General features: G+C 42.4%; 1 protein-coding gene across 2 annotated transcripts in view; it reads right to left on the bottom strand.

Moving 5' to 3' along the window:
- Window positions 1–230: 230 nt before the first annotated feature.
- Window positions 231–24,637, bottom strand: part of ttc17 (tetratricopeptide repeat domain 17) — a 102,644-nt gene continuing 78,237 nt past the window's right edge. For both annotated transcript variants that reach the window (XM_080189856.1, XM_080189857.1), the window contains exons 19-25: window positions 23,080–23,257; window positions 19,792–19,912; window positions 16,037–16,196; window positions 12,012–12,095; window positions 10,505–10,624; window positions 3,320–3,463; window positions 231–736 (exon numbers count right to left, since the gene is read on the bottom strand). In XM_080189856.1, the coding sequence (XP_080045982.1) occupies window positions 605–736; window positions 3,320–3,463; window positions 10,505–10,624; window positions 12,012–12,095; window positions 16,037–16,196; window positions 19,792–19,912; window positions 23,080–23,257 (939 nt within the window). In that variant the 3' untranslated portion in view covers window positions 231–604. The remainder of the gene's footprint in view (window positions 737–3,319; window positions 3,464–10,504; window positions 10,625–12,011; window positions 12,096–16,036; window positions 16,197–19,791; window positions 19,913–23,079; window positions 23,258–24,637) is intronic.

The raw sequence follows: 24,637 nt of genomic DNA, 5'->3' as shown, positions 1-24,637 counted from the left end.
AAGTGCTTATACAATTATATGCAGTGAGACCCTAAGCTGTATTTCTGAATTTTAAATTGAAGTGAATGGCATAATTTGTGATTTTTTTGACTGAACGGGATCTATTTACATTAAAAATACAAACAGGATTTTGTTTTGTCATGAGCAGCACCTAATGGATTTTACAAGTATTACACAACAGATGCACTCAGAATACAAAACAAATAAAACCTTCAGTCATTGAGAAATTATTTATTGTTCCACCTTCACACAAGTCCCCATTATTGCCCACAAGGATTTAGAATTGCAGTTTCCTGACTTGATCTGCATACACAAAACATTCTGAAAACCATTTAAAGTTTTGTACATTACCATTTGAAATACAAAATCAATACCCACCCACTGTAATCTGTTTTAATGTAATTTATTTTTCTTTCCTGTAATTATATTAAGGTGTGATAGTTACAATACTTGTTTTTTAAAGCTTTGTTCCACAGCTCATTTCATGTTCCATCAACTAAATTGTCACAAATGAAACCCGCCCTCAATTAAACTAGGTGTACCATTTTAAATGATCTGAAGCAGGAACTGGATGAATGTGCCTGATGCTTATCGGCTGTTACCCTCAGGGAGAGCGCCTCTCCTTCTTCATTAACAAATGGCACTGGATTGTACGGAGACGATCTTTAGCTGGAGCAAACTCTGGTTGCAGCTTCAAAGTGGACTCGTACCATCGCATTGCTTTCTCGTAATCTTCCTATGAGGAACAGGAGACAATTTTTAACACTCTGAGAATGCAGCACCATCTCTTCACACCACTGAGACTACTACCTTTGAATGCAGCAGTGACATAGAAACATAGAAGATAAGGAGGGGGCCATTTGGCCCTTCAAGTCTGCTCTACCATTCATTACGATCATGGCTGATCATCCGATTCAACAGCCTAATCCTGCTTTCTCCCCATAATCTTTGATCCCATTCGCCCCAAGTGCTATATCCAGCCACCTCTTGAATACATTCAATGTTCTGACAGCAACTACTTCCTGTGGTAATGAATTCCACAGACTCCCCCACCATCGGGAACATCCTCCCTGCATCTATCCTGCCTTGTCCTGTTAGAATTTTATAAGTTTCTATGGGAACCCCCCTCATTTGTCTGAACTCCAACAAAAACAATCCTAACCTAGTCAATCTCTCCTCATATATCAGTCCCACCTTCCCTGGAATCAGCCTGGTAAACCTTCAGCCACCTGACTGTGTTGTCCTCTAATGATTCAGATAATTCAAATTCCTCAGCCCCATCATCTTCTGAACCAGAGGCGCAAAGCTTCTTTAACCCCCGGAGTTTACCAGGTCTGTTCCCAGGCCCTTTGTTAAATCCTTGAACACTGGCCCAGCAATACAACAACGACTTGCACTTATCTGGCCCCTTTAATGTGATAAAATAGATCCCCAAGGGATACCAGAGAGAGTATTTCAGGAGCTGGAAGAGCCATGGGAGGTGATTCTCCAGCTGTGATTCGACAGATAAGAATTAAGCCGAGCAAATCCGGTCCTACCAAGTTGGATGCCAGTAGTTAGAACTGGATGGTGTGGTTAACCGTGTCATAAAGGCTGCAGAACAGGTTGTTTGCATTTGTCACGGTTGCACAGGACCTCGCTTTCAATTTCATAATCAACTCTGCATGGCTGAACTTAATTATCATAAGCAACTTATCTTCATCCCACTAACTTCTTCCAGCTAAAAGGTTTGCAGTAGGAATCTGCATTGACCCAGCGATTGCTGTTCTTTATTAGGCTATGTGGAGCAATAGTAGGTCCAATTCTACTCGAACATTCTCTTATCACCCTATTGTTGTCCTGGCATGAGTGCCTACTCTCACTCCAAGCTGGGGAATCTAATTTATTGTGCTCCACTACCAGATTTTATTTATTGGACCTTACACAGTCCCTTCTCCATCTATTTCCTTTCTGCACTAAGTTATGCTTCTCACCATCCCACTTCCGATACCAGAAAGTGGAGACACCCAGCAGAAGATTTCCTTCCAAAGGTCATTGGATCACGTGTACTCTTATCTGCTGGTACTCTGTCTTGCAAGGCTGCCCTATTACCTCACCAGTTGTTGCATTCACCAAATGATTGGCCCTCACCTCATCCTACTTTTTGGAGGCAGAATTTCCTCTGCAGTAGTCTTAATGTTCCCATTTATCTTTGCATCCTCCTGCAGAGCCATTGTGAATAACACTTGCTCTTTAACAATCTTCACAATACTGCAAATACATGATTTATGCACATTATCTATTTGCTGCTCACTGTTTAATTTACTTGATACTGAGGAGATAGATTAGGTGACTGTCTCTGTTTTGAGTGTTATCTTATCCTTTCAGTGGTTCAGTCATCCCCTTCTGACACGGCCCCAATTAAGCTCAATGCAAATCAGTGATAATTAGGTTCAGCATCCCATCTTGGACACTCTGGTTTCCACGATAATGCTTTTAACTCATGACATTCGCTATACTCTCCACTTATTCCACGGCAAGGATAATGTGGGGTAAAAGCTGTCAGCTTCTGGTAGAAGGGAAACTGGTATTTTTGCTGCAATCTGCTTGGAAGCTACTCATTGACACATGCTTTTCAAGGTTTTTGATAGTATTTTCAAAAATTGGATTGCATTTACATTGATGACCTTAAACTAGCGCTATGCTGCGGGTTTCACTGAAGTGCAACGTGTTACATCAAAGCAGAAACTGCAGCAGAATTAAATAAATCTTCCCACTGCAAAATTTAAAAAAGCGAAGAGTAATGGGATAAATCAACTACAGACAAAAAGATTTCCTTACAAGCTAATTCTTCAAACATCTGCATGCTTCGAAAGAGAAATGCTACTTCAGCACATCAATAACTTGAAGGCCGGTGAAACCGATGTAAATAGAAATTCAGAAATTCATAGAGGGGAGGCGATGGTCTAGTGGTATTATCGCTAGACAATAAATCCAGAATCCCAGCTAATGTTCTGGTAGCCCAGGTTCGAATCCCCCCCACAGCAGATTAGTAGAATTGGAACACAATTAAAAAATCTGGAATTAAGAATCTACTGATGACATGAAACCATTGTCCATTTTCAGAAAAACCCATCAGGTTCACTAATGTCTTTTAGGGGAGGAAATCTGCCATCCTTACCCAGTCTGGCCTACATGTGGTTGACTCTCAACTGCCCACAGCAATTAGGGAGAGATAATAAATGCTGGAGAGCCAGAGACACCCATGACCCATGCATGAATTAAAAGAAGCCAAACCAATTAACCATGAAAGGTACTGAAACCAATCGAGGCTCCTTACCATTGCTACGTAGACATTAGCCAGGGTAAAATGATTGACGACAAAGTGCGGAGCGATTTCCACTGCCATCGTTGCGACGATGATGGCATCATCCCATAACTTAGCATTGTGAAAAATATTTGCCAAACTAATGAGAGGTACATCCTGTTCACAACAAAACACAAGTTAGTGAAGAATTTGATGTGAAGTTTCAGTTCAGTTTACTGCTTCGCAATGTTAGATTATCTGCTTGGAGACGTGGCATCATCAAACAGCCTGCAAATTTGAATATCAAAAGTACAGAGTTCAAAACCAAGGGAAACACCAAGACTAAAGCAAAATACTCCAGATCTTGGAAACTGAAATAAAAACAGGGAATAGTAGAAATACTCAGCAGGTCAGACGGAGAGAAACGGGTTTCAGGTTGATAATAAAAGCAAATTACTGCGAATATTGGAAACTGAAACCAAAAGAGAAAATGCTGGAAAATCTCAGCAGGTCTGGCAGCAACTGTAAGGAGAGAAAAGAGCTGAACTTTCAAGTCCAGACGATCCTTTTTCACAGCTGTGACAAAGCATCGTCTGGACTCGAAACTTCAGCTCTTTTCTCTCCTTATAGATGCTGCCACACCTGCTGAGATCTTCCTGCATTCTCTCTCCAGCTTGATAATCTTTTATTTGAAATTATGAATTTGAAATGCTTTCTCATAAATGATGTGCTTCAATCGAATTTGATGTAATGCTGTGTTAAATATTTATAAGTTTCTATTTTTTTAATTTCGTTTTTCATAATTCTTAATAGTCTGAACATCTGATTACTGTGCAGCTTTGGTGTTGATAATAAGTTTACATAGAACGTAGAAAAACTACAGCACAAACAGGCCCTTCGGCCCACAAGTTGCGCTGAACATATCTCTACCTACTAGGCTTACCTATAACCCTCTACCTTACTAAGTCCCACATACTCATCCAGAAGTCTCTTAAAAAAACCTTATCGACCCTATAGGATTTAATGGGATTGAGTGTTATAGATAGGCCTGGTAGGTATGGATATGATCGGCGCAACTTGTGGGCTGAAGGGCCTGTTTGTGATGTAGTGTTCTATGTTCTATAAATCCACCTCCACCACCACTGCCGGCAGCCGATTCCAAAGCTTGAGGCAGCAATGATGCTTGGCATGGTGGCTGGGGCAGCAGTTTGCTGCTCCAGGTGATGAACAAGAAAAAGACGTCTTTAATCAAGAACATCCAGCCTACTGGAGTTAGGAGTTAAAACTACAAATAATATGTTTTAAAGTTTAAGTCTTTTTATTAGTGTCACAAATAAACTTACATTAACACTACAATGGGGTTACTGTGAAAATCCCCTAGTTGCCACACTCCAACTCCTGTTCATGTAGACTGAGGGAGAATTTAGCAAGGCCAATACACCTAACCAGCACATCTTTTGGACTGCGGGAGGGAATTGGAGTACCTGGAGGAACCCATGCAGACACAGGGAGAACGTGCAAACTCCACACAGTCACCCAAGGCCGGAATTGAACCCGGGCCCCTGATGCTGTGAGGCAGCAATGCTAACCACTGTGAATAATATGAGCCCCATGCACACAAAAGCACAATGATCATCTCAATGCATAAAATGGCATGATTCTCAAAAATCGAAAGTACACAAAGCACTCACTGTTCTTTCCCCTTGTTTCCATCTCCTAACCAACCCACCCCAACCCAACACAACCCTCCAATCTATTTTCATGGTTCCTTTGCACCCGCCCCCAACTCTTCTCCAACTTGCAATTTTTTTCTGACATTGCCTCCTCTTTTGGTCCCTCTCTCTCACCTTCTCTATTACTGTTTGTCACCTCATCCATGGCCTATTGATCTCTCATTTACTCTGGTTCCTTGATCTTCCTTTACCTCATAGAAAACTTCTTTAGAAATAGCTCGATGTCTCAGTCACACAACTTCAAGATGCACCTGCTGTGAAAATGGGTGCCAGCAATGTTCTAGCTGCAACTAAGAAACAGCACGAGGCGGGCAAGAGAATTCTGAGAGTCTGAAAGACTGGGAAACATTGCTGGATGGTCAAAACCCACCCAGCAAAACCCACCCTGCATGCTCAGGAATGTTTGAAGGTGAACTTGGCTTTGCACAGGCTGCAAAGAAGCAGTTCACAGGAAGTTTGTTTTTTAAGATTGGATCAAATAACTTGTGGGCAGCTTTTGGCTCTCAGCTACATCTTGTTCATCACCATCAATATATAGTGAAGTGCTAACCCCTCACTGATAAAGAAATGCAGCAAAAACAAATTCAGTATTCACACTTCCTTTATCCCCTTGTGCTTGTAACTCCAAATACACCTTATGCCCTTGCTGGGAAGACATTTTAAAATTTGCTAATGCTGCTTTGTAATTAGAATAGATTTAAAAATTCACTTGTAGAGATCAGGCCAGCTGAAAAATTGGGGAGACCAAACGCAGACTGGGTGACCGCACTGTGGAACACCTCTGTTCAGTCTACAAACGTGACTGTGAGCTTCCAGTCGCCTGTCATTTTACTTCTCCACTTTGCTCCCTCGCTGACCTTTCTGCTCTTGGCCTGCTATGGTGTTTCACTTTGAGCTCAACACAAGCACAAGGAACCACCTCCCATTTTTAATTTGAAACTCTGGATTCAACAGCGAATTCAACAATTTCAGATTCTGTCCCCGTCTGGTTGTGTGAGTGCGCGCGAGTGCACACGTTGCTGGTCCCATTTGTCTCTCATTCCTTCCTTAATCCCTTTTCTTTACTTCTGGGCAGGTACTAAGCAGCCATTCACCATGTGGGCATGACAGCGAGATCCTGAGGTGAAATGGCAAGCGACAGGAAGTTTGGGATCGTGCTTGCAAACAGAGCAAAGGCTGTGCCCTAAACCTGACTGATAGAGTTACTTGAAGAAAAAAAACTATTGGGTGAGGGAGGGGAAAGAACACTGCAACAAATACACTTTTCATTATTTACCTAATATTTATGGGACAGCACGATGGCATAGCGGTTAGCATTGCTGCCTCACAGCACCAGGGACCAAGGTTCGATTACTGGCTTGGATCTTTGTCTGTGCAGAATCTGCACATTCTCCCCATGTCTGCATTGGTTTCTTCCAGTGCTCCAGTTTCCTCCCACAATCCAAAGATGTGTGGCTTAGGTGGATTGGCCATGATAAATTGTCCCTTACTGTCAGGGTGACTAACTAAGGTAAATGCATGGGTTTGTGGGGATAGGGCCTGGGTGGGAGTGAGGTTGGTGTAGACTCGACGGGTCAAATGGCCTCTTTCTGCACTGTAGGGATTACTATTTTATTAGATTGTTAGTCATTCTTGATGAGAATATGCCAAACAAGCTCTCATCGCATTCTGTCTTGGAACATTTATAAAAAGCTAATCCAGACACCTGCTGCACAATCCAGTTGCTGTCCTGACTTCAACTGCAAATCATGTTTACCTGAACATTTAATATTTGCTAACACTTATTGGAAAAGTAGCACAAAGAACAGATTTTTATATTGTATACAACATCTGATGTTTCTGTCTGCATGGGAGATTCATTGACTGGGACATGGATAATAAATCTAACATTTTAAGTTCAGACAAGGTAACTTCAACAATTTTACAAACAGAAACAAGCTTCCAAACCTTATAAATTCATGAAGCTATTGAGTATCTGATCGACCCAGGACTTAGTCTGCAGAAGGATCGAGATAGGCTGGGCGAATGGGCCAGGAAATGGCAAATGGAATTTAATGTTGGCAAGTGCGAGGTGGTCCACTTTGGTAGGAATAATGGTAGGAAGGACTATTACTTACGGGGCGAAAAACTGCAGCAGGCGACGGTGCAGAGGGACCTCGGGGTCCTTGTGCATGAGTCGCAAAAACCCAGTCTGCAGGTGCAGCAGGAGGTCAGGAAGGCTAATGGAATGCTGGCCTTCATAGCGAGGGGGATTGAATATAAAAGTAGGGAGGTCTTGCTGCAGCTGTATAGGGCATTGGTGAGGCCGCAGCTGGAGTACTGTGTGCAGTTTTGGTCGCCGTACTTACGCAAGGATATTTTGGCCTTGGAGGGAGTGCAGAGGAAGTTTACTAGGCTGATACCGGAGTTGAGGGGGTTGAGCTATGAGGAGAGGCTGAATAAACTAGGCTTGTACTCGTTAGAGTTTAGAAGAATGAGGGGAGATCTCATTGAGACGTATAAAATGATGAATGGGATGGATAGGATAGAGGTGGAGAGGCTCTTCCCGCTCAGAAAGGACAGTAGGACTAGGGGGCACAGCCTCAAGATAAAGGGGGGGCGGTTTAGAACAGAGTTGAGGAGGAACTTCTTCACTCAAAGGGTGGTGAATCTCTGGAATTCTCTGCCCGTTGAAGTGGTGGAGGCTGCCTCGCTAAATATTTTTAAGACGCGGGTTGATGGGTTTTTGGTAAGCGAGGGGATTAAGGGTTATGGGGAGAGGGCGGGAATGTGGAACTGAGACACGACAGATCAGCCATAATCTTATTGAATGGCATGGCAGGCTCGAAGGGCTGGATGGCCTACTCCTGCTCCTATTTCTTATGTTCTATGTTCTTATGTTATTTTGAGAAACAGATGCTTCTAATTGATTAGCATTGCTGCCTCACAGCACCAGGGACCCAGATTCGATTCCCGGCTTGGGTCACTGTCGGTGTGGAATTTGCATGTTCTCCCCTTGTCTGTGTGGGTTTCCTCTGGGTGCTCCAGTTTCCCCCCAGAATTCAAATATGTGCAGGTTAAGTCAGCTGGCCATGGTAAATTGCCCTTTAGTCTCCCAAGATATGTTGGCTAGATGGATTTGCCACAGGATCGGGTAGGGTGGTGGTCTTGGGTAAGATACGCTAACAAAGTTGGTGCAAACACAATGGGCTGAATGGCCTCATTCTGCACTGGAGGGATTCCATGATTCTACTTAATAGAGTACACCTTGATCTTCAAAAGATAAAGCACCGCTTTAATTTGAGATTCCTCCTCAAACTAAAATTATCAGTACCAAAGGTAAAATATGAATGTAGATTCACAGAATGACTAAATGGAAGAAAGCACAGAATAGTTTTTAAAAGGAGCCATGTTGACATAATCACAGGAGATGGGATCTTCATACTTAATGGGATGTGGGCATCATTTGCAATAAGAAGTCTCACAACACCAGGTTAAAGTCTAACCAATTTATTTGATTGTAAACCCACAAGCTTTCGGGGTTTGCCCCTTCGTCAGGTGAGTGGAGAGTTCTCTCCACTGACGAAGGGGCAAACCCCAAAAGCTTGTGGGTTTACAATCAAATAAATTGGTTGGACTTTAACCTGGTGTTGCGAGACTTCTTACTGTGTTTACCCCAGTCCAATGCCTGCATCTCCACATCATCATTCGCAAGGCCAGCATTTGTTGCTCATCTCAACTGCCCTTGAACTGAGTGCCTTGCGAGAGCATTTTTAGAGTCAACCACATTGCTGTGGGTCTGGAGTCACATGTTGACCAGAGTAGAAGACATTTGATTTATCATGCCCTTTGAAAAAGCTATCTCAGTCCCTCGCCCTAAATTTCCCCTTCAAGCACATAGCCAATTCCATTTTGAAAGTTATTATTGACTCTACTTCCTCCACTGTTTCAGAGAACGCATTCCAGATCACAACAACTTGCTGCATAAACATCCTGCTCTTCTGAAGTCCTCCTCGAGTCCACTTCCTCTGAGGTTCTGCTCTTTGGGGGTGGATCTTTCTCTGGAGGCTGCTGTACAGCAGTCAAAAGACAGGTATCTTTTTGTATTTGTCTAGGGGGATTAAAAGGCTGGAAATGTAGCACCCAAGTGTGCAAATGTGTTTTTTTGTGCTAACTGAAAATGTATGTCTGTGGGGATATTGCTTACATTGGAACTATGGAGGATTACCTGTTAGGAATTATACCTTGTGATTTTTAAATATTTCAATTGATTAAAGTTATGCTAATTATGTTGTATTTAATTTTCTTAAATAAAGTTTGTTTTAATAAAAGCTTCCTAGTGGGTTAATAGAATTACACCTGGAGCAAAACATCTTACGCATGCACTAAAGCCAAAACTAGAAAAAGTTGGGGTCTAGGCTAACTTCCTTTTAACTTTTGTACATAAGAACATAAGAAATAGGAGCAGGAGTAGGCCATCTAGCCCTTCGAGCCTGCCCCGCCATTCAATAAGATCATGGCTGATCTGTCGTGGCTCAGTTCCACTTTCCCGCCCTCTCCCCATAACCCTTAATCCCCTCTCTTATCAAAAACCCATCAACCCGCTTCTTAAAAATATTTAGCGAGGCAGCCTCCACCACTTCAACGGGCAGAGAATTCCAGAGATTCACCACCCTTTGAGTGAAGAAGTTCCTCCTCAACTCCGTTCTAAAACATAATTTTCTACACAGTTGATCAACCTTCCCTCCCCACCAGATACTAACTTGTTTCCTATTAACCATTACACTTCTTGTAATTTTACCCTTCCCTGCCACTTTCTAGTTTAAAGTCCTTGTGACAACCTAGTTATCCTTTCTGCGAGAACACTAGTCCCAGTTGGTTCAGGTGGAGACTTTCCCAATGGTACAGATCCCTCCTGTTCCAATACTGATGGAACACCCCCTTTTCCCCACACCATTCCTTCAGCCACATGTTTACTTCCCTGATTTTCTCACCCCTATGCCAATTTGCATATAGTTCAGGTAGTAATCCAGAGATTATAACGCTTGTGGACCTATTCTTTAATTTAGTCCCAAGCTCCTGATAATTCCCCAAACAGGTCCTCTTTCCTAGTCTTGGCTATGTTTTCTGTCCAAGTACCATGGGAACTCAAAAGAATGGACCATATCTGTAACAAAGCCTTTTCCTGGTAGCTGATCACATTGAAGAAACTCAGCTACATGTGACAAATCGGTGACATGATTTTTACGTGCCAAGTCAGCACAATGCTGAACAAAAGAGAAACCAAATGCACACCCTATACCAGGAAAGGTACAGACCATATATTTTTCTAGCATCACAGTGAAAGAGGAGTGGATGAGAAATACTACTGATATTGAATGGTTCAATAGAGGTTTACCAAAAATATTAGAAGTTATCTACCCTACTGCCCAAGATCATGTTCATCTCAAACTAAAAGATATTTGCCAAATGTTTCATTTAAATCATGAGACTTGGCAGTTCTCACCTTCATGTGGTGAGGGGCATAATGCAATGCTTGACGTAGGCAGTCAATGGCTTTCTTTCCTTGACCTCTAACCCTCCAATACAGTGCAGCCATACTCGAAATCACCCAGGATGTTTGATTCTGTTGAAATACGAATCACAAAAGTGAGCCGGCAAAACATTTTTGATTCCAATGGGATAAATGCTCAAAACCCTTGGTTCTCATTCTATAGCTCAAAATTTCAGCTTTCGATGTTTCCATAAAAAATTCTCTGAACGCCAATGGATTTGCAACGGTGCTGTATTTGAATAAAAATGTTATATTACTTGTCTGTAAAGAAATATAAAGGTAAATATTTGAAGCTATTAAAATGAGACTGAGATATGCAAGAATGGCTAGGATAGTTTGCTTTAAATTTCCACACAGCTTCTGACATCCTAGCGAAGATTAGAAATTTCCATGAAAAACCCAAATGCTGTCTTATTCTGCAACATAGTAATGAACTTTGGATAGAAGGGACGAGGAGTGGCAACACAGATTTCATGGCACAGTTTTCAAATGTGTGCAGAAACGGAGGGGTGTGGGGATGCATGTGCATCTTTGAAGGTGGCAGATGATACTGAGAGCGTGATTGGCAAAGTATATGGATCCTAGGCTTAAAATAAAGGGTAAAAAACAGGAGAAGTTATGCTTAACCTTTATAAAGCTCTGGTCACCACACCACAGGAAAGATGTGAAGGTGCTTGAGATGGTACAGAAGAGATTCACCAGAAAGCTTCCAGGGAAGGGGCAGGGGGGTGGTTACAAGGAAAGGCTGGGACTATTTTCCTTTGAGCAAAGACTTGATAAAGGTGCACAGACTTAGATAAGGTAGATAAGGGAAAAACTGCTCCCATTAGCTGATGGTGCAATGACAACAGGACACGGATTTAAGATTTTGGAGAGAATGTGAGGAATAACTTCTTTTACGCAGTGAGTAATAGCCTGGAACTCTCTGCCCAGGAGAGTGGTGGATGAGAAAACAATGATTACACGACAAAACTGATGAACATCTGAAGGGAACAGATTTACAGGGCTATGGGGTTAGAGCAGGGAAAGCGGGGAGCTGGCATGCCTTAATGGGCCAAATGGCCTCCATCTGTGCTGCAGATGATTGCGTGTGCATGGATGTTGACTCATTCTACTGTCTTGTAGCCAAAGGTTTGTGTGTCCAATTAAAAGGCATCTGTTTGGCAATATTAGTGGGGTACTCTGTACTGCAGTGGTGAATTGCTGCAACAGGCTCAGGGGAATTAAAGGCAACACAAACTGAATTTTTAAAACCTTTGTGACAAAACTGCTGGGACACAGTATGCTTCCCCAGTACTTTAGCTTTTACTGGTGATTGGTATAGATCTGAAACTGGCTCCACAATTACTACATACTCAACAGAATTCACAGATATATTTGGGTAAATGTCAACTGAAACTTAGATGTCATACTTTGACTTAGAACTGCATTTCAAATTAAATTGCTTTGAGCAACTTACTTTTTCTAATACTTTGGCTATTCGTGTCCCAACCTGCTCGAAGGACTGTGGTGGATACTTCTCTTTGCCTAGATTTTGTAAAACCTATCAGAAAACATAGAGAACAATTAATACGGTTTACACTAATGTCAAGGTGCCAGTTCATGTTCATCACCCTTTTGGGATGTTTTGGCAATTGTCGGTGTTTCTGGTTATCGATACTCTTGCCAGCGTGAACAAGTTTTCTGAATTTACTCTATCAAAACCAGTCATAGTTTTGAACACTTCTGTCAATCACCCTTTCACCTTTATTGTCCTGATAAGAACAATCCAAGCTTCTCTAGTCTCTCCATGTATCCAAAGTATTGCAAATTAAGCACCTAATGCCTGGAGGGGAAGTACTGAACAAAATGACAACATAAAATTCAGTGTTTAAAAGTTAGATGGACATTTCAAATTTCATGTCAAATAGCTGATGACACCTATTGCCACATAGTTACATGAAAGTGCCTGGTTTGTGGTATTTGATTAGAAACATTCTCATAGGATGGGATTCCATGTGATATATGGCACAGAACAAGGCCATTCAGCCCAACCAGTCCATGCTGGTATTTCTGCCCCCACCCACCTTTTCTCATCTACACCTATTATTCATTCCCTTCTCCTAAATATGCTCTTAGTTTCCTCTTAATTGCACCTATACTCCCCACTTCAACTATTCCCTGTGGTAGCAGGTTCCACATTCTCGGCACTCCGTAGGTTGGATTCCTTTATTTATGTTTGTTAATCTCATTATCGTTGCTTCTCTCTATTCCCTTCCTAAATGATGCACATTTCACTCAATAATTCTGCAGAATGGATCAAACTTAAATTTAGATTCTTCGCACCCAATTTTACTGGGATAATCAATTCAGTGTAAAATAAACGCATATGAATCAGAACATTATAGAACACTGTAAAACTTCTTTCTAATGCAAGCTTTCAACTTGGCTAAAAATACAACTGCCCTTACACAGTTGGAACACTTTAGTGTTAAATGATATACAGTGAGGATAAATGAGAGTTGTACCAAATAACGCATATACATAACAGAGAATGCAACAATGTATGACAGAATCTGTACAATGACTATTAAACAATATTCTGAAAACAATCTTTTACGCTTTGGTTGAACAGTTTTGTCTATGTTTAATGATGCCTAGAGTCCTATTTGCTGTTGTGGTGAAATAGTAAAAGCAAAAGTGGATTTATATCATAGGTCAGATGGCCAAAATCCAGAGTTGCCCAAAAACCTGACATTATTGGAAATGTTCCATTTGATATTTAATGAACAGTAAGCTTTGTTTATAACACACTGGTGTAGTCTCCTGCTCTCTGAAGCCAGCCTTGCTGAAATCTACGCAAATGTGCGCTGCCTTCTCTAAGTGAGGTTGCTATACTATATTGGTTCATGATTTCCCCTCAGTGCAATGGGTGCCTGTAGTCAGACACTTCTTCCAACAGTGTTATGCTTCCAGTTCACTCAGGAGATGGCTCATTGAAAAGGGCAAAGCCTGCGTATCGAATTGGTTCACCAACCCTCAACGAGCACGGGAAATGTGTGAAACCCTGCACCAACACGACCTCAGACACCTTTTGGTCACCTGGCTGTAAATGCAGGAAGGAAAATCAAGTCAATTTGCAATTAACAGCACACAAAAGCACTGATAGTTGAAAAAAACTGGAAACCAATTTTTAGCTTCCGCTGTTCTGTGACGTAACATAAGAAATAGGAGCAGGAGTAGGCCATCTAGCCCTTCAAGCCTGCCCCGCCATTCAATAAGATCATGGCTGATCTGTCGTGGCTCAGTTCCACATTCCCGCCCTCTCCCCATAACCCTTAATCCCCTTGCCTATCAAAAACCTATCAACCCGCGTCTTAAAAATATTGAGCGAGGCAGCCTCCACCACTTCAACAGGCAGAGAATTCCAGAGATTCACCACCCTTTGAGTGAAGAAGTTCCTCCTCATCTCCGTTCTAAACCGCCCCCCCGCTTTATCCTGAGGCTGTGCCCTCTAGTCCTACTGTCCTTTCTAAGCAGGAAGAGCCTCTCCACCTCTATCCTATCCATCCCATTCAACATCTTATACGTCTCAACGAGATCTCCCCTTATTCTTCTAAACTCTAACGAGTACAAACCTAGTTTATTCAGCCTCTCCTCATAGTTCAACCCCCTCAACTCCAGAATCAGCCTAGTAAACCTCCTCTGCACTCCCTCCAAGGCCAAAATATCCTTGCGTAAGTGCGGCGACCAAAACCGCACACAGTACTCCAGCTGCGGCCTCACCAGTGCCCTATACAGCTGCAGCAAAACCTCCCTACTTTTATATTCAATCCCCCTCGCTATGAAGGCCAGCATCCCATTCACCTTCCTGACCACCTGCTGCACCTGCAGGCTGGGTTTTTGCGACTCATGCACAAGGACCCCGAGGTCCCTCTGCACCATCGCATGCTGCAGTTTTTTGCCACGTAAGTAATAGTCCTTCCTACCATTATTCCTACCAAAGTGGACAACCTCACATTTGCCAACATTAAATTCCATTTGCCAGTTCCTGGCCCATTCGCCCAGCCTATCTAGATCCTTCCGCAGACTCTCCACACCCTCCGCACAATTTGCCGTTCCACCAATCTTGGTGTCATCAGCAAATTTCGACACCATACACTCGGTTCCCTCCTCCAGATCATCTATATAAATGGTGAATAGCTGAGGCCCCAGCACTGACCCCTGGGGCACTCCACTAGTCACCAACCACCAATCCGAATAGCACCCATTGACCCCCACTCTCTGCTTCCTATTTGACAGCCAATCCCCTATCCACGCTAACACCCTAACCCCAACTCCATGCCCCCTGACCTTCTGCAATAACCTCTTGTGAGGCACCTTGTCAAACGCCTTCTGAAAATCAAGAAAGACCACATCCACCGGCTCTCCTCTATCCACCGCCCTAGACACATCCTCATAGAACTCCAATAAATTCGTCAGACACGACTTCCTCTTAACGAAACCGTGCTGCGTCTGCTCTACCAAACAATTCTCCTCAAGATGCCTCGTTATTTTCTCCTTGATCACGGATTCTAACATTTTACCTACAACAGACGTTAAACTAACCGGCCTATAATTCCCCGCCTTTTGCCAGCCACCCTTCCTAAACAACGGCGTAACATTAGCTGTTTTCCAATCTTCCGGCACTTCCCCGGAATCCAGCGATGTTTGGAAAACAATCACCTAGGCCAACTTGTTCTCTGCGACTGTTGGGCATAGTAAAAAGTCTGACAACACCAGGTTTTAGTCCAACCTATTTATTTGATAATATACTCGCTAGCTTTCGGGGTTACCCCCTTCGTCAGGTGAATGGAGAGTTCTGGCCTCAGACAGAGCATATAAAGCACAGACAGTTTAGAGATTACAGAACTCTCCATTCACCTGACGAAGGGGGTAACCCCGAAAGCTAGCGAGTATATTATCAAATAAATAGGTTGGACTAAAACCTGGTGTTGTCAGACTTTTTACTGTGTTTACGCCAGTCCAACGCCGGCATACCCACATCATGACTGTTGGGCATAGCAGACATTGAGGGACTTCTGACAGTGCCTGAAGGAACTTGGCCGGACTGCTCTGGAATAGTATAAGTTGGTCGTATAGAATATGTAAAGCCTGTACTTTGCTGGTAAAAATGGTCCCCTGCCTCGGTGATCAATCTCTAATTGAATTTGGTCTAGGATAGGCTATCTGATTTTATTTTCCAAAATCGGGGAAAATCCAAAATCCGGTATATTCTTGGTCCCAAGAATGTGGATTTTGGACTTCCAATCCGTACACAATTCCTCTCAATCAGTCAAGCGATTAGAACTAATCTGATTGTTTTGGTGCCTTACGTGGTTATGAGTTGGGATTTGGCAGATCAATATAGCACTTTTAAGCATTAAGTTTGACTTAATATAGTTAATAAATAAGAAAACATCAAATTTCATGATATACGCCACTTCTTCCTGTAGTTCAACTTACCTCCTTCAATTGGCTTTCTCCAGTGTAGTGTATACTGAGCCGACTTGCCATACCATGCAAATGGTCTAAGGTGTGCATACTGGCAGGAAGATTGGCATTACAAACAGGTTCTACTGCTGGTTCTTGAAGAGAGGTGGCAAAGTCAATATGTTCTGTAATACTAGAGTAAAAATGCAAAATATACATCATGACAGGCTTCTGAAAATGGAGGACCATTTGAATTCACTTCCAAAGGTTATTGTGGTGACACAGATAGTGAAGACGATGAGATTTAGGGGCATACCTTTGGCATCTTACTTCCTTCCACAGGCTTTTTTGTTACTGTTTTAATGTTGGGATTTATTGCGTTAATATCTTTTTCAGTGGGTCCTGATTTGAATCGAGCCAAGTCAGTTTATTTTGTGTGAAGGTGGATACCTATATATTACACCCCCAGAATTGGCCTGTTAAGTTCACTTTGTCCTCGCTCTCTGAAAGGATTATGCACTTAGCTCAATTTCCATTGACATTTCCATGTTTCCTGTCTGTTTTTTTTCTTTTACAATTCTTTGTGCTCTTCTTTTCAAAAAGCTAATATGGATTCCACTTTAACCACTCTTTCCGGTGGACATTCTATAATAATGAAAAATCAAACCTCATAGAATAACAAAGCATCGGGCCCACAAAGTCTGTGCTGGCTATTCCCCACTCTTCCTCATATCCTTGTAATATTTTCTCTTTCAAGTATTTACTTGATTTACTTTGAAAGGCTACTCGTGAATTTGTATCCACACTTTTATTAAGCAGTGTATTCCAAATCCTAACTAACTGTTGCCTAAAAAAGTTTCTTTTCCTCTCTGTCATCTCTGGTTCATTTTCCAATCACCTTAACTCTTAGATTATCAATCCTTCAACCATCAGAAGCAGCATATCCTTATTTACTTTTTCTCAAGCCCTTCATTATTTTAAACACCTCTATCAAATGTCCTAGTCCTTCGCTGCCATTAAGGAGAACAATTCCAGCTTTGCAGTCGATGCATGTAATTGTAGTCCCTCAACCAGAGACTCATAAATCTGTTGTCTACCCTCTTCAAAACCTTTAAATCCTCCCTATTAAAACTTTAAACTTTATATACTTAAACTTGAAACTTTTAAACTTTATTTATTTGTCACAAGTAAGGCTTACATTAACACGGCAATGAAGTTACTGTGAAATTCCCCATGTCGCCACACTCCAGCCTGTTCGGGTCAAGGCACCTAAGCAGCACATCTTTCAGACAGTGGGAGGAAACTGGAGCACCCGGAGAAAACCCACACAGATACAGGGAGAATGCGCAAACTCCATACAGACAGTGATCCAAGCCTAGAATCGAACCCAGATCCCTGGCGCCGTAAAGTAGCAATGTTAACCTCTGTACTAAATCCTCCATAAAGGCCAGAACGTTACAGTCCTGTTTGCCATGGGAATCAGAGTGGACGAGGGCCGGCCATGGAAAGGTCCGTTGACCTAGGGTGGAATATTCTCACTCGGAGTGAGCGAGGCCGGAAAATTCCACCCAAAATGTCCAGAATTAATGTTTAAAATAACTTCCTGGCTTTTGTAGTCCAGACCTCTATTTATAAAGCCCAGGATGTCATATGTGTTAAGGACCAGGTCAGAAACTCCAATGTATTTAATGAAGTTAGCCAAGACCCTAACATTTACATTTGATTTTGGCATTAGTGTGAGCATAAGATGTTTCACCCCAGGTATGATTCAATTGACCCACTGGGAAACTTTTATCAAAACGAACTTTATTTAAGAACGCAGTTGAAATATAACAAAAATTAGCATAATTTTTACCAATTTAAATACTGAAACATGACAAAGTATAATTCTTAGTTAGCTAATTCTATTATTCCAACTTAGCAGTATCCCTCACAGACACGAATCCTTTCTTTAGAACCAGGGGGAAACACAAAACAACAGAACACTATATTAAATCAGGTCAAGACAAACACTGCATCAAGAGAGATCAATTATGCTACTGCAGAAACAATACAGTGCTGCTGGAACCAGACAAAATGGCTCTGATAAAATGGAAGGGACTATGTTTTCTCTAAATCAACTGACTTCCATTGTTACACAAACTCGAGATCCAACCATTGATTTAGATGATCAATTCACATAATGTCTCACAGACCTTAGCACCTGAAGGTATCTTTCTGGCCTCTCTCAATCTAATAACTTTGCAACTATGTGATTCTACTGAACTGTGATCTGCTTCTATTACCAATTTCCTCAGTTCTGTTTAACTGCAGTCATTTTAAGAAACTCCTTTTGTCCCAGATTCCTGGACTGCAACTTGTTCTTAAGGAAACTTGCATCATTGCAATTCTCTTGTCCAGTCCAGCTTCTCTTGGTAGAGTTAGGAGCTGTTCATTCTTCAGTGATCTGGCTGCAACTGCTGTCAAACCCCATACCTGCTGATCTATTTATTTACTCTTTACACTCTAAGCTCTCGAAGCAGAATAGAAATCCAATTTGAACTTAATCAATCCCCACACATACAAACACCTTTGTCTAGCATGAATCTAACTACAGATCCTTTATAAGTACAGAAACCTACCTAAAACTAGCCTTATTTCCAAACATTTGTCAATATAAATATAAGTACCATAAAACTACCTATCTTTTCCTAATAATCGAGCAAAAACTGCTTCAGTGGGTATCACATAGTTATGAGGATCTGTGGCTGCCATTGACAGACATATAGTACTCCACAAAAAGTTGCATTATCTTTCACACCAATGTGGCAGGCCGTCATCTTACGTAGACCTATGACATCTTAAAAAATCCCTCCAAAAACAGGAGCTGACTTACATGCTGAGTATAAAAGTGACAAGCTGGAGTGGGTGTGGGTGGTCGCCATCTTTGTCGTTTGCCACACAAGGTCTGCTGTTTATGGGCCTGACTTAAACTCCCACTCAACTCTGCAGCACAGCCCATATTGCCTGCTTGATCCTATGCACCCAGTATGAGGAGCCAGCAAGTAAAATATCCATTTGTGGGGTACAAAACTGTGGTTGACTGCCCATGTGAGTATAGTATGTCATGGGTGACATGGGTGGTTGACTTGTGTATGCCAAGTGCATGCAAAAATATGATTTTTGGGGCTGAAAAAATGGGTTGGTCTTATGTACCAGATTGGCTTATACAGAATGATTGCAGTACAGGACTTGTATATACCAGATTGGTTTATACAGAATTATTGCAGTACAGGAGTCACCTCTTTGCTAACTCTGAATAAGCAATTCACCTGGTGCCAGACCCCCACCTTCTCCGCAAAACTCTGCACATTCTTCCTTTTCAAATAATGCAATTTCTTATTGAATGCCTCAGTTGAACTGTTTCCAGCACACACTCAGGCAGCGCATTTCAGATCTTAACCTCTCACTGTGTGAAAAGGCTTCTCATGTCCCCAATACTTCTTTTGCCAGTTACCGTAAATCTTTGCCCTCTTGTTCCCGATCCTTCCAACAGTGGGAAGTTTTTTTTTCTAGCCACCCTGCCCAAATGCCTCTTGATTATGGCTACATCTTTCAGATTGCTTCTCAGCTTATTTTGCTCCAAGGAAAACAGTCCCAAGTTCTCCAATCTATTCACCTAACTGAAGTTCCTCATGCCTGGAATTGCTCCTGTGAATACATCACAATCTATAGTATTTCAGGGTACATGATGCAGTGCTTGGGGATGGATTAACTAGGTTTGGGGAAAAGAAAGAAATTTGACTTACTCTATATTTTTGGCTGAAACTGCTAGCCACGTGCTTGCAACAGTTGTAAGTTCCACTCTTCGGATTTTCAGACACTCATCAGGGCTAGGCCATCCAAGGCTGATATAATCTCTCTTCTTTCCTAAAGGATATAGAAATATTAATCCAACTAGAATAAAGCAGGAGGTTTTGCAAGCTTTCTGGCTCATTGTCATGTACTGTTCTTCAGTTTTAGCAATACAATGGTATTAGCAAACGCTCACAATTTTCTATTAAACTACCAAGAGCTAGGATGATACACCATTACTATCTTTTAAATTAGTTGACTAATCTGTTTCTTTTATTACAGTGGAACCGAGTTTCAGCAGTGCTTCACTGAGCCACTAGATGGGGCACTCTGCAATGTTTTTGTGTTTCATTTAAGGAACTGAACCTGAATCGGAGTTCCTCTCGTGCTTATTACAAAGTGTCACAGGCACAGACACGCAAACAATTTTGCAAGGAAACAGCTCCCAAATTACGTGTCGGCAAAAACATGAAAGTTAATAACAAAGGCTATTATTTTCACTAGCTCAACCCCCTCAACTCCGGTATCAGCCTAGTAAACCTCCTCTGCACTCCCTCCAAGGCCAAAATATCCTTGCGTAAGTGCGGCGACCAAAACTGCACACAGTATTCCAGCTGCGGCCTCACCAGTGCCCTATACAGCTGCAGCAAGACCTCCCTACTTTTATATTCAATCCCCCTCGCTATGAAGGCCAGCATCCCATTCGCCTTCCTGACCACCTGCTGCACCTGCAAGCTGGGTTTTTGCGACTCATGCACAAGGACCCCGAGGTCCCTCTGCACCATTGCCTGCTGCAGTTTTTTGCCACGTAAGTAATAGTCCTTCCTACCATTAGTGGACCACCTCGCACTTGCCAACATTAAATTCCATTTGCCAGTTCCTGGCCCATTCGCCCAGCCTATCTAGATCCTTCTGCAGACTCTCCACACCCTCTGCGCAATTTGCCGTTCCACCCAGATCATCTATACAAATGGTAAATAGCTGAGGCCCCAGTACCAACCCCTGGGGCACTCCACTAGTCACCAACCACCAATCCGAATAGCACCCATTAACCCCCACTCTCTGCCTCCTACTTGACAACCAATCCTCTATCCATGCTAACACCCTACCCCCAACTCCATGCCCCCTTACCTTCTGCAATAACCTCTTGTGAGGTACCTTGTCAAACGCCTTCTGAAAATCAAGAAACACCACATCCACCGGCTCTCCTCTATCCACCGCCCTAGACACATCCTCATAGAACTCCAATAAATTTATCAGACACGACTTCCCCTTAACGAAACTGTGCTGCGTCTGCTCTATCAAGCAATTCCCCTCAAGATGCCTTGCTATTTCCTCCTTGATGACGGATTCTAACATTTTACGTACAACAGACGTTAAACTAACCGGCCTATAATTCCCTGCCACCCTTCTTAAACAACGGCGTAACATTAGCCGTCTTCCAATCTTCCGGCACTTCCCCGGAATCCAGCGATGTTCGGAAAAGTTGAATAAACTAGGCTTGTACTCGTTAGAGTTTAGAAGAATGAGGGGAGATCTCATTGAGACATATAAGATGATGAATGGGATGGATAGGATAGAGGTGGAGAGACTCTTCCTGCTCAGAAAGGACAGTAGGACTAGGGGGCACAGCCTCAAGATAAAGGGGGGGCGGTTTAGAACGGAGTTGAGGAGGAACTTCTTCACTCAAAGGGTGGTGAATCTCTGGAATTCTCTGCCCGTTGAAGTGGTGGAGGCTGCCTCGCTAAATATTTTTAAGACGCGGGTTGATGGGTTTTTGATAAGCGAGGGGATTAAGGGTTATGGGGAGACGGCGGGAATGTGGAACTGAGCCACGACAGATCAGCCATGATCTTATTGAATGGCGGGGCAGGCTCAAAGGGCTAGATGGTCTACTCCTGCTCCTATTTCTTATGTTCTTATGAGACAATGAGGATTTAGTTATATAAAAAAGTGAGTGAAATGCACCACATTAATGTTCCCAAACAAGTAGAAACAGCAGTGCAGACTTCACTGAGTTGTGGATGTGGAATTTAACAGATGTATAAGGATTCATGAGTGCCTCAATTTCAATGTTCAATTCAAAAAATAAGCTGGTTTTGAAATTATGCTGTGGCAATGTACTAATCTTTTCATTTATGTGAGAAGGAGAATGTTTTTCAATCAGAGGTTGTGAATTTTTGGATATTCTCTTCCCTGGAGGGTTGTGGATGTTCCATCGTTGAATACATTTAAGGCTGAGATAGACAGATTATTGGTCTCTCAGGGAATCAAGGGATGTAGGCAGGAAAATGGAGTCGAAGCACAAGACCAAATTGTCCTCATGCATCAGTCGCTGGAAGTAAGTGTGCAAGTACGGAGGACAGTGAAGAAGGCAAATGGTACGCTGACAGTCATAGCAAGGGAACTTGAGCAGAAGGATAGAGATGTTTTACTGCAATTGTATACGGCATTGCTGAGGCCACACCTGAGTAGTTGCAGTTTTGGTGACTTTATCTGAGGAAGGATGTCCTTGCTAAAGAAGAAGAACAGCAAAGGTTTACCAGGCTGGTTCCTGGGATAGCAGGTCTGTCATACAAGGAGAGACTAAGTTGGTTAGAATTATATTCACTGGAGCTTAGAAAAGTGAGGAGAGGGTCTCGTAGAAACTTATAAAATTCTAACAGGGTTAGACAGGGTAGATTCAGAAAGAACGTTCCCAATAATGGGGGAGCCCAGAACTCGGGGCCATAGTTTGAGGAGAAGGGGTAAACTTTTTAGAACTGAGGTGAGGAGAAATTTCTTCACCCAGAGAGTGGTGAACGTGTGGAATTCATTACCACAGAATGTAGTTGAGGTCAAAATGTCTGATTTCAAGAAAGAATTAGGTATATTTCTTGCGGCTAAAGGGATCAAGGGATATGGGAGTAAGGGAGGGATCAGAGTACTGAATTCGACGATCAGCTACGATCTTACGAATGCAGGCTTGAAGGGCTGAATGGCCTCCTCCCAATTCTATTCTCAATGTTTCTATCAATCATGATTGTACTGAATGGCGACCAGGTTCGATAGGCCACATGGTTGACTCTTGCTCCTAATTTTTATGTTTACACAATTCAATAATCAATAGCTACTATCTTACTCTGTGGAAGAATTGTCAAATATCCATTCACCCATGTGAATCACAGAGACTGATCCAAAGGGGAAAAAGGACTGATGCATACGTAAAACAAATTAGTCACCAGTTCCAAACCTACATTTACCTTGTGGACATGGAGAGGGTATTTTAGGCCCAGTTATTTCAAACACTGATCGATAATGATCATCATCTTCTTCATTGACTAGATAATTGTCACTCCTCTCAGCACTTCGGCTGTCGTAGTCCTGGTTCTCCACACTGTCGGATTTTGATTTCTTAATACGTTTAACTTGAACAGTGATCTTTTTCAAAAAAGATGAAGAGTTGCAAGGTTTAAAAATGTAAACAATCAGCAGAATTGATCTTAAGTTGCAAATTAAATCTTTCACAGCAAAAGCAGTTTGGTCAGAATTAACAGGCACCTTGCACATAACTACATTTTCCACCCACAAATCATACTCGTCGTGAGAAATGTACGTAAACACTTCACGTCCAAGGATTTTTTTTTGCCCTTCAACTGTAATTTCTACAGTTCAATATTAATTTGGAAACAAAAAGCAGAAATTCAGATATTACATATTCCGCAACAACATGACTAAGTTTTTGCAATTTATAGCCTTTCAATAGCTTCATTAAAGCTTTTATTTCAAGGTCTTAGACTACCTCAATGCGATGTGAAGATGCCGGCATTGGACTGGGGTGGGCACAATAAAAAGTCTCACAACAACTGGTTAAAGTCCAACAGGTTTATTGGAATCATGAGCTTTTGGATGAAGAAGCAGCACTCCGAAAACTCGTGATTCCAATAAATCTGTTCTACTCTACCTCAATACCCTGGGCTGTGGCAGGATATTTGTACCTCAATAACTGAATAGAGTCTGAACCATAAACATTCAGCCAGTTCCCAATTTTCCAGTTTTCAACTGACATATCAGCCTGAGTTGACGGATAATGACGTGCTCATAAGAACATAAGAAATAGCAGTGGTAGAGCTTACAGGCCACTAAGCCTGCTCCAAAATGCTGTACGATCATGGCTGACATTTGGCTTCAATGACACTTACCACCCTCCTCACCTTTCTCCATATTGCTGGAGTCTGAGATATCAAAAATCCATCTATTTTGACTTTAAGTATACTCAGTACTGGATCCTTTCACAGTAGGGCTTGGGTCAGATCACAGCTTTGGTCTCCTAATCTAAGGAAGGATGTATTTGCCACAGAGGGGGGTCCAGCAAAGGTTCACCAGACTGATTCCTGGGACGGCAGGATTATTGTATGAAAAGAGATTGGGTTGACTGGTCCTGCATTCACTGGAGTTCAGAAGAACGAGATGGGAACTCATAAGAACATCTAAGAACGTTAAAGTGCACAAAGATTCTGACAGGGCTGGACAGTCTGGATTTAGGGATGTTGTTTCCTCTAGTTGGGCGGGGGGGGGGGGCGGGGGGGGGGGTCTCTAGAAGAGGAGGTCACAGTCTCAGGATACTGGGAAAGTCATTTAGGGCTGCAATGTGGGAAAAGTTTCTTCAGTCAGAGGATAGTGAACCTGTTGGATTCTTTACTACAGAAGGCTATGAAAGCTGAGTCACTGAAGTAGATTTCTAGATTCTGAAGGTGTCAAGGGGTATGGGGAGAGCGCTGGAGTGAGTATGGTGCTGAGATGGAGGGTCGGCCATGATCA

This window comes from Carcharhinus amblyrhynchos, chromosome 6, assembly GCF_965287045.1.
Source record: "Carcharhinus amblyrhynchos chromosome 6, sCarAmb.v2.hapA, whole genome shotgun sequence".
NCBI lineage: Eukaryota > Metazoa > Chordata > Chondrichthyes > Carcharhiniformes > Carcharhinidae > Carcharhinus > Carcharhinus amblyrhynchos.
This window is presented reverse-complemented; position numbering and strand designations above follow the sequence as displayed.